Genomic DNA, 13,566 nt, shown 5'->3' with positions numbered 1-13,566 from the left:
TCTTTAAATACTTTGAAGGATTAAGCTGATGCTGATTCTGTGTCCTAAATTGTTATATTTTTAGGTCTGAGTCATTGAAAATGAACATTGTATTAATGCCTAACTCCATGCCAGCAACTGAGCACCCTAGATTTAATTTCTTCTATTTCTCTTTCCTCCCCTGTATTCTGAAGTACACCAGTATCCTATGTTTGCTGACTGCCCAAATTTATCATATATGCTTGGGTGTCATGATTATGTTATGGCAATTTGGAAGTAGTTTTCTCTTTTGTACCCTGAAAGATGTTCTAGGGAATCAGCATCTGAGCAGCAGCTTGTATTAATTGAGTGACCTCTAGTAACTTTGTCTGAACTCATGGGAAATCTAGAAGAGGAGGGAAACCAGTCTCTTACTGGCACCAGCAATAGCCAACACAGATTAAATTTGATGTCTATCTTATAAAATAATCATTATATACCTGCAGACTATTTAATGAGTCCTTCAACTAAGCAAAGAATCTGTTTACTGTTCTGGGATAAATTACTGTGTTTGTGACATACTTGAATTCTACAGGTAATCTAATTACAGAATTACAATATAATTACGATATATAAGTCCTATGACCCACAGACATGAACCAGTTCATCTGTACCTGGGAATTATGGTTGGAACGAATAAGAATCAGATTTTATTCTAATATTCTGTGCTATACAAAATGTGTAGATAGGTACCTCTCACGATTAGATAAAAACAATTGCTCTGCCTTTAGATAGATTCGAGCTCTTAATATTTGACTTTTAAAAAGAGTTCAGGGGCTTCCCTGGTGGCGCAGTGGTTGAGAGTCTGCCTGCTGATGCAGGGGATACGGGTTCGTGCTCTGGTCCGAGAAGATCCCACTTGCCGCGGAGCAGCTGGGCCCGTGAGCCATGGCCGCTGATCCTGCGCGTCCGGAGCCTGTCCTCCGCAACGGGAGAGGCCACAACAGTGAGAGGCCCGAGTACCGCAAAAAAAAAAAAAGTTCAATATACCTTACCATAAAAAGGTACTTTTATATTGAGCTTTCTGATAATTATTTTAATTTAGCATACTTTATCATCCTGTGGTTTTATGCAAGGTAGGGAAGGACACCTTCTTTTTCATTCTGTCAAGTTCTGGGGCATGCTTGATGAAGGAGAACTTATATACCATGCTCTTCCTGTGTTCAATAAATAGTTATTACCTTAACTAATGTCAGCATTAAGCTAGAGAGCAAACCCTTAAGGACTTTTCTAAAATGTGCTTACAGTAATTAAGCCCAGAAAACATATAAAGAACTAGGCACACTTCTTCTATTTAACATGTTGTAGAAACTGACTTTCTCCTTTCTCTCCCTCTCCCTCTCTCTCTCTCCCTTCCTCCCTCTCATCCATCTAATCTACCATTTTAGTTCAGATGTAATCATTACTTTCCATTCCTCAGTGCCAGGAAAGCTAGATGCTTCTGGGTATTTTTCTATTGGAGTGGGCACTGTCGCAGTATCCCTTCCCAAAATTCGGAAATACGAGATGGGGGATGTTACTGGGATTTAGAGCCTGGTAGGAAAGCTAAACATCCTCCAACACAAGGGTAACTCAATGAAGATTTGTCTGACCCCAAATGCCTATAATAACATTACAAAAATGGCAGTTTCAAGGATCTTCAAGATGATGGAGTCTAATATATCTTTTAATAATCCTTGAAATACTACTATGAAATAATAATACCTATGGAACACAAGATACTAAATTTAAATTAGTATTACTCAGACTGGTTTGCCACCCAAATACTTTCTTGGCTCAACCTTTTTTTTTTTTTTTTTTACATCTTTATTGGAGTATAATTGCTTTACATTGGTGTGTTAGTTTCTGCTTTATAACAAAGTGAATCAGTTATACATATACATATGTTCCCATATCTCTTCCCTCTTGTGTCTCCCTCCCTCCCACCCTCCCTATCCCACCCCTCTAGGTGGTCACAAAGCACCGAGCTAATCTCCCTGTGCTATGTGGCTGCTTCCCAATAGCTATCTACTTTACGTTTGGTAGTGTATATATGTCCATGCCATTCTCTCACTTTGTCACAGCTTACCCTTCCCCCTCCCCATATCCTCAAGTCCATTCTCTAGTAGGTCTGTGTCTTTATTCCTGTCTTACCACTAGGTTCTTCATGACATTTTTTTTTCTTAGATTCCATATATATGTGTTAGCATATGGTATTTGTCTTTCTCTTTCTGACTTACTTGACTCTGTATGACAGACTCTAGGTCCATCCACCTCACTACAAATAACTCAACTTCATTTCTCTTTATGGCTGAGTAATATTCCATTGTATATACGTGCCACATATTCTTTATCCATTCATCTGATGATGGACACTTAGGTTGTTTCCATCTTCTGGCTATTGTAAATAGAGCTGCAATGAACATTTTGGTACATGACTCTTTTTGAATTATGGTTTTCTCAGGGTATATGCCCAGTAGTGGGATTGCTGGGTCATATAGTAGTTCTATTTGTAGTTTCTTAAGGATCCTCCATACTGTTCTCCATAGTGGCTGTACCAATTCACATTACGACCAGCAGTGCAAGAGTGTTCCCTTTTCTCCACACCATCTCCAGCACTTATTGTTTCTAGATTATTTGATGAAGGCCATTCTGACTGGTGTGAGATGATACCTCATTGTAGTTTTGATTTGCATTTCTCTAATGATTAATGATGTTGAGCATTCTTTCATGTGTTTGTTGGCACTCTGTATATCTTCTTTGGAGAAATGTCTATTTAGGTCTTCTGCCCATTTTTGGATTGGGTTGTTTGTTTCTTTGTTATTGAGCTGCATGAGCTGCTTGTAAATTTTGGAGATTAATCCTTTGTCAGTTGCTTCATTTGCAAATATTTTCTACCATTCTGAGGGATGTCTTTTGGTCTTGTTTATAGTTTCCTTTGCTGTGCAAAAGCTTTGAAGGTTCATTAGGTCCCATTTGTTTATTTTTGTTTTTATTTCCATTTCTCTAGGAGGTGGGTCAAAAAGGATCTTGCTGTGATTTATGTCATAGAGTGTTCTGCCTATGTTTTCCTCTAAGAGTTTGATAGTTTCTGGCCTTACATTTAGGTCTTTAATCCATTTTGGGCTTATTTTTCTGTATGGTGTTAGGGAGTGTTCTAATCTCATACTTTGACAAATACCTGTCCAGTTTTCCCAGCACCACTTATTGAAGAGGCTGTCCTTTCTCCACTGTACATTCCTGCCTCCTTTATCAAAGATAAGGTGACCATATGTGCATGGGTTTATCTCTGGGCTTTCTATCCTGTTCCATTGATCTATCTTTCTGTTTTTGTGCCAGTACCATACTGTCTTGATTACTGTAGCTTTGTAGTATAGTCTGAAGTCAGGAAACCTGATTCCTCCAGCTCCGTTTCTCTTTCTCAAGATTTCTTTGGCTATTCGGGGTCTTTTGTGTTTCCATAGAAACTGTGAAATTTTTTGTTCTAGTTCTGTGAAAAAATGCCAGTGGTAGTTTGATAGGGATTGCATTGAATCTGTAGATTGCTTTGAGTAGTAGAGTCATTTTCACAATGTTGATTCTTCCAATCCAAGAACATGGTATATCTCTCCATCTATTTGTAACATCTTTAATTTCTTTCATCAGTGTCTTATAATTTTCTGCATACAGGTCTTTTGTCTCCCTAGGTAGGTTTATTCCTAGGTATTTTATTCTTTTTGTTGCAGTGGTAAATGGGAGTGTTTTCTTGATTTCACTTTCAGATTTTTCATCATTAGTGTATAGGAATGCCAGAGATTTCTGTGCATTAATTTTGTATCCTGCTACTTTATCAAATTCATTGATTAGCTCTAGTAGTTTTCTGGTAGCATCTTTAGGATTCTCTATGTATAGTATCATGTCATCTGCAAACAGTGACAGCTTTACTTCTTCTTATCCGATTTGGATTCTTTTATTTCCTTTTCCTCTCTGATTGCTGTGGCTAAAACTTCCAAAACTATGTTGAATAAGAGTGGTGAGAGTGGGCAACCTTGTCTTGTTCCTGATCTTAGTGGAAATGCTTTCAGTTTTTCACCATTGAGGACGATGTTGGCTGTGGGTTTGTCATATATGGCCTTTATTATGTTGAGGAAAGTTCCCTCTATGCCTACTTTCTGGAGGGTTTTTATCATAAATGGGTGTTGAATTTTGTCAAAAGCTTTCTCTGCATCTACTGAGATGACCATATGGTTTTTCTCCTTCAATTTTTTAATAGGGTGTATCACATTGATTGATTTGCATATATTGAAGAATACTTGCATTCCTGAAATAAACCCCACTTGATCATGGTGTATGAGACTCTTAATGTGCTGCTGGATTCTGTTTGCTAGTATTTTGTTGAGGATTTTTGCATCCATGTTCATCAGTAATATTGGCCTGTAGTTTTCTTTCTTTGTGACATTCTTGTCTGGTTTTGTTATCAGGGTGATGGTGGCCTCGTAGAATGAGTTTGGAGTGTTGCCTCTTCTATATTTTGGAAGAGTTTGAGAAGGATAGGTGTTAGCTCTTCTCTAAATGTTTGATAGAATTCGCCTGTGAAGCCATCTGGTTCTGGGCTTTTGTTTGTTGGAAGATTTTATTTTATTTTTTATTTTTTGCAGTACGCGGGCTGCTCACTGCTGTGGCCTCTCCCATTGCAGAGCACAGGCTCCAGACGCGCAGCATCAGTGGCCATGGCTCACAGGCCCAGCCGCTCGTGGCATGTGGGATCTTCCCAGACCGGGCACGAACCTGCGTCCGCTGCATCGACAGGTGGACTCTCAACCACTGTGCCACCAGGGAAGCCCCTGTTGGAAGATTTTTAATAACAGTTTCAATTTCAGTGCTTGTGATTGGTCTGTTCATATTTTCTATTTCTTCCTGATTCAGTCTTGGCAGGTTGTGCATTTCTAAGAATTTGTCCATTTCTTCCAGGTTGTTCATTTTATTGGCATAGAGTTGCTTGTAGTAATCTCTCATGATCTTCTGTATTTCTGCAGTGTCAGTTGTTACTTATCCTTTTTCATTTCTAATTCTATTGATCTGAGTCTTCTCCCTTTTTTTCTTGATGAGTCTGGCTAATGGTTTATCAATTTTGTTTATCTTCTCAAAGAACCAACTTTTAGTTTTATTGATCTTTGTTATCATTTCCTTCATTTCTTTTTCATTTATTTCTGATCTGATCTTTGTGATTTCTTTCCTTCTGCTAACTTTGGGGGTTTTTTGTTCTTCTTTCTCTAATTGCTTTAGGTGCAAGGTTAGGTTGTTTATTCGAGGTGTTTCCTCTTTCTTAAGGTAGGGTTATATTGCTATAAACTTCCCTCTTACAACTGCTTTTGCGGAATCCCATAGGTTTTGGGTTGTTGTGTCTCCACTGTCATTTGTTTCTAGGTATTTTTTGATTTCCTCTTTGATTTCTTCACTGATCACTTTGTTTTAAATAGTGTATTGTTTAGCCTCCTTGTGTTTGTATTTTTTACAGATCTTTTCCTGTACTTGATATCTAGTCTCATGGCATTGTGGTCAGAAAAGATACTTGATACAATTTCAATTTTCTTAAATTTACCAAGGCTTGTTTTGTGACCCAAGATATGATCTATCCTGGAGAATGTTCCATGAGTACTTGAGAAAAATGTGTATTCTGTTGTCTTTGGATGGAATGTCCTATAAATATCAATTAAGTCCATCTTGTTTAATGTATCATTTAAAGCTTGTGTTTCCTTATTTATTTTCATGTTGGATAATCTGTCCAATGGTGAAAATGGGGTGTTACCGTACCCTACTATGAATTTGTTACTGTCGATTTCCCCTTTTATGGCTGTTAGTATTTGCCTTATGTATTGAGGTGCTCCTATGTTGGGTGCATAAATATTTACAATTGTTATATTTTCTTCTTGGATTGATCCCTTGATCATTATGTAGTGTCCTTCTTTGTCTCTTCTAATAGTCTTTATTTTAAAGTCTATTTTGTCTGATATGAGAATTGCTACCCCAGCTTTCTTTTGGTTTCCATTGCATGGAATATCTTTTTCCATCCCCTCACTTTCAGTCTGTATGTGTCTCTAGGTCTGAAGTGGGTTTCTTGTAGACAGCATATATATGGGTCTTCTTTTCGTATCCATTCAGCCAGTCTGTGTCTTTTGGTGGGATCATTTAATCCTTTTACATTTAAGGTAATTATCGATATGTATGTTCCTATTACCATTTTCTTAATTGTTTTGGGTTTGTTATTGTAGGTCTTTTCCTTCTCTTGTGTTTCTTGCCTAGAGAAGATCCTTTAGCATTTGTTGTAAAGCTGGTTTGGTGGTGCTGAACTCTCTCAGCTTTTGCTTGTCTGTAAAGGTTTTAATTTCTCTATCAAATCTGAATGAGATCCTTGCTGGGTAGAATAATCTTGGTTGTAGGTTTTTCTCCTTCATCACTTTAAATATGTCCTGCCACTCCCTTCTGGCTTGCAGAGTTTCTGCTGAAAGATCAGCTGCTAACCTTATGGGGATTCCCTTGTGTGTTATTTGTTGTTTTTCCCTTGCTGCTTTTAATATGTTTTCTTTGTATTTAATTTTTCATACTTTGATTAATATGTGTCTTGGCATGTTTCTCCTTGGATTTATCCTGTAAGGGACTCTCTGTGCTTCCTGGACTTGATTAACTATTTCCTTTCCCATATTAGGGAAGTTTTCAACTATAATCTCTTCAAATATTTTCTCAGTCCCTTTCTTTTTCTCTTCTTCTTCTGGAACCCCTATAATTCAAATGTTGGTTCATTTAATGTTGTCTCAGAGGTCTCTGAGACTGTCCTCAGTTCTTTTCATTCTTTTTTCTTTATTCTGCTCTGCAGTAGTTATTTCCACTATTTTATCTTCAAGGTCACTATCCGTTCTTCTGCCTCAGTTATTCTGCTATTGACCCCTTCTAGAGTATTTTTAATTTCATTTATTGTGTTGTTCATCATTGCTTGTTTCATCTTTAGTTCTTCTAGGTCCTTGTTAAATGTTTCTTGCTTTTTCTCTATTCTATTTCTAAGATTTTGGATCATCTTTACTATCATTTTTCTGAATTCTTTTTCAGGTAGACTGCCTACTTCCTCTTCATTTGTTAGGTCTGGTGGGTTTTTATCTTGCTTCTTCATTTGCTGTGTGTTTTTCTGTCTTGTCATTTTGCTTACCTTACTGTGTTTGGGGTCTACTTTTTGCAGGCTGCAGGTTTGTAGTTCCCGTTGTTTTTCGTGTTTGTCCCCAGTGGCTAAAGTTGGTTCAGTGGGTTGTGTAGGCTCCCTGGTGGAGGGGACTAGTGCCTGTGTTCTGGTGGATGAGGCTGGATCTTGTCTTTCTGGTGGGCAGGTCCACGTCTGGTGGTGTGTTTTTGGGTGTCTGTGGACTTATTATGATTTTAGGCAGCCTGTCTGCTAATGGGTGGGGTTGTGTTCCTGTCTTGCTCGTTGTTTGGCATAGGGTGTACAGCACTGTAGCTTGCTGGTCATTGAGTGAATTTGGGTGTTGATGTTGAGATGGAGATCTCTGGAAGATTTTCACCGTTTGATATTACGTGGAGCTGGGAGGTCTCTTGTGGACTAGTGTCCTGAAGTTGGCTCTCCCACCTCAGAGGCACAGCCCTGATGCCTGGCTGGAGCACCAAGAGCCTTTCATTCACATGGCTCCTCAATTTGGGATGATTTGTTGTCTCTTCAGGTATTCCACAGATGCAGGTACATCAAGTAGATTGTGGAGATTTAATCTGCTGTTCATGAGGCTGCTGGGAGAGATTTCCCTTTCTCTTCTTTGTTTGCACAGTTCCCGGGGCTCAGCTTTGGATTTGAACCTATGTTTCTTCATCTCCCTTGAAGGTCTTGTTTTCTTTTTCCATGGACAGTGGCCCTTTCTCCCATCCTCATGTGTGCAGAATTTTATCTACTGAACAGAAGGAACAGCTTATCCAGAGATCCAGGCAACTTCTGGGAAATAAGACTGCCATAAATTCCCTCTTTGGGGCATGTCTATTTGTGTGTTAAGAACTTTCAGACTTTGAGCATTTTTTCCCCCGACCTGGGTTCTGAAACTGGCTGGAGTTGGAATACAGCCCAAGCATGTTTTTAATGATTCCCAATATATGTTTTATGATTCTGTATATTTTACAGAACTCTTAGAAAACAAATATTTTACCACAGAACAGAAGATATATGACTCAAATAAAGCACTTTCTGAATAGGAAGGCCTTAATTTCCAGTGTATAATATGTTAATAAAAGTCACACCCTCAGAAAGTATCTTTGCTTCTCATGTAAAAACTCCAGAGACTCCTCTAAGAAAATCACATCTTTCTAACTTAATAAATCCCTGATACACCATATGCAGACTTAAACTAAATATTGATTTAAAAAGCTGCACAGACACTGACTACCCTAGAAACACAGTCTGCAGCCCTCTTAAATTTTGATTATAGTAAAAGCCTCACTAATCCACTTCAAAATATTTAGTGATAAAAAAATCTCCTGTTTAAATCTACTAATTTTAACATTAGTATTTGCTTTAGTGCATGTTTTATTTTTAACTGCGAAAAAGTAAATGAAAAGCAGCTTTTCTCTTAATCCTACTATTTCATTTGTATTCATCTGCGGGTATAAATAACTTACAAAGTCATCAGAGGGATTTGGGGCATTACTTGGAGCCTCTGAATAGCCCCTCTCATCCTCATCTTTGTTGTGTGAAATCTCTTGGAGCTCCATTACACTCTGCAGAGCTAAAGGCATGGCATCCTGAAACCCAAGAACAAAGTTACCAAAGGGCAATGTTCTGAAGTCAGTACAATTAAATGTATCCTAAAAGTGCACTTCATCAACGTAACTATTACCACTGAGAGAAAAAGAAAAAAAGGAAGGAAAAAATTTTATGAACACTTTGTACAATCAGGTTACCTATAACAATCTATTTCCTTACTTTTCCCCCATGTCACTTTCTCATACTGCTCCGTAGTTATGACACCCTTTTTTTTTTAACATCTTTATTGGAGTATAATTGCTTTACAATGGTGTGTTATTTTCTGCTGTATAACAAAGTGAATCAGCTATATGTATACATATATCCCCATATCCCCTCCCTCTTGCGTCTCCTTCCCACCCTCCCTATCCCACCCCTCTAGGTGGTCACAAAACACAGAGCTGATCTCCCCGTGCGATGCAGCTGCTTCCCACTTGCTATCTATTTCACATTTGGTAGTGTATATATGTCAATGATACCCTCTTACTTCGTCCCAGCTTACCCTTCTCCCTCCCCGTGTCCTCAAGTCTATTCTCTACGTCTGCATCTTTATTCCTGTCCTGTCCCTTGACACCCTCTTTTATTATGTGAAGTCCATCTTAAATTCCCTCTTTAGCCATTCTTCATCATTCAATTCTTACAGATCTCTTATTTTAAAAATCACTCTTGTTTTATGTCTTTAGTTTTCCTTAGTGAATTTAATCTTCTCTTTAAGAGAACATGCTCGTACTTTTTCTGAATCAATTAGTGGAAATGGAAGACTTTTCTGTAGATATTCCCAAGAGGCACTGACTCCTTGAAAAGTATATCAAGGACAGGGTTCTCACTGCCTTCTGGATGTTATAGCTATGTTTTTGTTTTCCTTTCACAGAAAGCAGTGCTTTAGGAAGAGATTAGCAAACCTGACTGCAAAATCAGGCTTTGCATCAGTTAATGAATAAGAAAAGAATGTGGCTTGTTGGTTATGTGACATAGAACCTTGTCTCCAAATCACTATGCCTGTCAACTTAATCTTCTGTTGGTGTGATAGTCTATCAAAGAATGCAAACATCTTCCAAAACAGACATCCAAAAGAAAAACTGGAAAATAGAAAGGAACAATTTTTAAACTAACTTACATGTAATTCTACTAACTTTCTATGTCTCATAGTCATGACCATTGTCAGGATGTTGTTAAGGACACTATGTCCCCTTTATGAGATCCATCAGAAGAAACTCCTGACTGGTCTTTCTACTGAACATAATTATACTGTACTCCAGCTGGTTTGTCTAAGTCAGTGATTCTCAACAAGGGCAGGAAAACCTAGGGGACTGGAAATTTGTGGAGGTGTTTTTGTCTTCTACTCTGATTGTGTGGGGATATTTGCATACTGTGTTCATAATATTTTGTTAGAACATGTTTTCCTTTATATTGATTCTTTTATGTATACCTACATACCCAAGGTTAAATTATCTATGAATTTCATTCAGAACTGTAAAGGGGGCATTACAAAACACTGGTTATAAAATAAATAGAGGTGTTTGGTTTGTCTTAGAATTGTGTGATCATATACCCCTTTTTGGGTTGGCTGCTAGGTAGCCTACAGCTAAATTTAAGATGCACATGTGGGTTTTAGGGCATTTATATTATGCATTTTTTACTTTTTAACTCCTCTAATTTTATGTTATGTCTCCTTTTGATTTTCTTTTTTCCTTCAGTGCTACTCTTAAATTTGTAAATATGTGTTTCAGGTACTGGAAAGAGATATGTTAGTATAATCAAACAAATCACATTTCTGCCTTGTCTGCCATTTTGCATTAATTAACTCATCCCTTTTATAGAGAAAACATGCTGATGGTCCAGCCCTACGTGGCAATCATATGAACAAACGTCCCACCATATGGCAATTTGGATTGGGAGAAGGATGGAAGAGGTAAGGGAACAAAGAGCAAAACCCAAGTCTTTATATTAGCTTCCTTCACCAGCAGCTTGCAGCCTCCCAAATTTGATACAATAAGCATCATCATATAAATGATGAACAGTCACATTTACTCTTCATAATAACCAGAGACATCAAGACCTTTCTGTGGAAACATTGAAAACAGTTGTGTCTTACCCACCTGTACATGTTGAAGACAGAATGAAATGTTCTTCACACAGTGCCTCACAGTCTTTTCTAAAGATCTAAATAGTTTTTCTTCTCTATTAAAGGTATTGTCTTTCACCTAAAATATAGATGAAATTATTTATTTTTATAACTCAAAGGAATCTGGTATTTAAAAATATTACAAACCGTATTGGCCTAGCACATTACAAAAAACTCCTTGTTGAGATGAAAACTTTTCATGCTACGCTCTTTTTTTTTAACGTCTTTATTGGAGTATAATTGCTTTACAATGGTGTGTTAAGTTTCTGCTTTATAACAAAGTGAATCAGCTATACATATACATATATCCCCATATCTCCTCCCTCTTGAGTCTCCCTCCCACCCTCCCTATCCCACCCCTCTAGGTGGTCACAAAGCACCCAGCTGATCTCCCTGTGCTCTGCAGCTGCTTCCCACTAGCTATCTATTTTACATTTGGTAGTGTATATATGTCCATGCCACTCTCTCACTTCATCCCAGCTTCCCCTTCCCCCTCCCCGTGTCCTCGAGTTCATTCTCTACATCTTACGCTGACTGTCTTAACACAGAACTTTCTGTGTCCAGCACGTGGCACAACTGATGTTCAAATAGTGTAACAAAACCTCATGGTGCCGCTTAATTTGCTGTTCAGTTTTCACATTGCTTCACCTATGTCACGGTAGCTGTGGGATGTAAAATTTTTCTCTGCAGTTTTTAATAGCATGTATTATGTGTGTACTCAAATGACACTGCATTTGTGGCTCTATAAAATTAAAAATTAAATAAAAATATTTGATCTATTGATTAGAATTTATTGTTTTGCTGATATGACTCATCCCAATTTATTTCACAGTGGTTATTTAGAAAATACTCTTAGGGTCTTGGCTAAAGAAATATGATAATTCTTTAGCAACTCAAATTTGAAAGATGATGAAAAATCTTAACAAAAACCGTTCATCTGTTAGGAAAACTCTGCAGAGTTAAGATAGTGATCACATGTGTTCAGTTATTTTTTTGTTATCTTACATGTATACCTACTAGCATTCAGAAAAAGATGCTTTTTTATATGCTTGTGGCAATTTCTAGGAAGACACATTATTCTATCAATGATGAGAAGTATTTCTTGGTGTTCAAAAAGGCTACAAGATATCAGAACCAGCTTTGTGTTGGCAAAATCTGTGTGAACACACACCTGTTTTGTGGAATATGTTGTGTATTCTTCAGTTTGGTACTGGCTAATAACCATAGCTGTTCTCAGTTCCTACATTTGTTAATTTAAGGTGGTTGACCTTAGAACTGAATGCATAGAAAATGGTGACATTTTATTTTAGTAGTTTAAAACCACTTAATATTATTTATCTAGAAAGCTTTTCATTAAATAGGCAGCATAGTTCTTTGTAATCCACACAAAATTCATCACCCTCTGCCTTAGCATCTCTATGTTCTGACCCAGTTTGAGGCATATAACAATATGTTGGGCAGAGTTTTTAAAAAGCAGTTTTCAAGGACCAGCCATTTTACTTTGTATATCTTGGCCGAGACCCACATGATGCTAAAGTAAGAGGTTCAAGGATCACACGATGAAAAATGCTGCCTAGTTTTACTTCTTTATTGCCAAGCCTTCTCTTGTTGCTTTATTTTGTTGGAATGTGCTGCTGCCCTGCAAAATCCTGTTTATTTTTTTTAAGGACTTGCTCAACTGTCACCCCTGCTAAAAATCCTTCCTCTAGTTCCTATTCTTTCCACTCCATAAAATTAATTGTACCCTCCTATGTGCTCTTACAACACTAATGATTTAAGTAATTTTCTCCACTGATGGATTGCAAACATTGGAGATGAAGTATTTTTTCTTAATATAATAATCACTAACATTTATTAAACACTAACTATGTTCTGGACACTTGTGCTAAAACCTGTCTTCCACTTTCTCATTTTAATTCTTATACAACCCTATGGGTTAGATGCTATGATAAATCCCATTTTAGAGATAAAGAAACAGAAGTTCCAGGAGGTGTGGCAGAGATTGTGAGCAGTCCTGCTATTGACCTTCTACCCATGGTGCCTGCACCTCTAGTTTAAGATGGACACGGCTGCCCTGCTAGAGACAACCCTTTCCAGACTCCCTTGCAGCTGGCTCTGCCTTTGTAACTGGGTTTGGGCAAATAAGTTGTGAGTGAAAGTGATATGTTTCATTTCTGAATCTTGGCCTTAGAACATTTCCCTTGGGACTTTGAATGAAGACATGGCAGTGACCCAGCTTCAGTGAGGCAGATGAAGACCATATATTTAGGGAACATCGCAGTGCAAAACTAGGAAAAACTGGGTTCCTGAAAGATCTTGTGCAGCACAGCCCATCTGCACTATTTTAAGAGAGAGAAATAAATGACTGTCTGACTTAAGCTGCTATGTTTTGGAATCTCTTTGTGACAGAAGCATGGCCTTTACCCTAACTAATACAGAAAGTTAAAGAAACTTACCCATGTTAATAGTTAGGTCCAGGATTCCAACCCAAACCATCTGAATTTAGAACCTCTCTGCATTTGCAATCTCTAACAGTGTCGAGTAAGAGTTCAATACATGTGTGATGAATGGAATAGAATCTTCCTCTTGGGTAATCGTTTTATACCCTAACTCCACCAAATATTTCACTTGAGCTGCTGACAAATGCAAAATTGACTGATTTGAGATTTATCTTTTC

The 13,566-nt window shown here is 37.7% G+C and overlaps 1 protein-coding gene across 1 annotated transcript in view; it reads right to left on the bottom strand.

Moving 5' to 3' along the window:
* The window catches only part of LOC132425544 (rho guanine nucleotide exchange factor 38), a 35,162-nt gene that overhangs the window by 16,552 nt on the left and 5,044 nt on the right, over positions 1-13,566 (bottom strand). The window contains exon 3 of the mRNA XM_069540715.1: positions 8,641-8,763. Within this exon, the coding sequence (XP_069396816.1) occupies positions 8,641-8,763 (123 nt within the window). The remainder of the gene's footprint in view (positions 1-8,640; positions 8,764-13,566) is intronic.

Source organism: Delphinus delphis, chromosome 5 (genome assembly GCF_949987515.2).
Source record: "Delphinus delphis chromosome 5, mDelDel1.2, whole genome shotgun sequence".
NCBI classification, from domain to species: Eukaryota; Metazoa; Chordata; class Mammalia; order Artiodactyla; family Delphinidae; genus Delphinus; species Delphinus delphis.
This window is presented reverse-complemented; position numbering and strand designations above follow the sequence as displayed.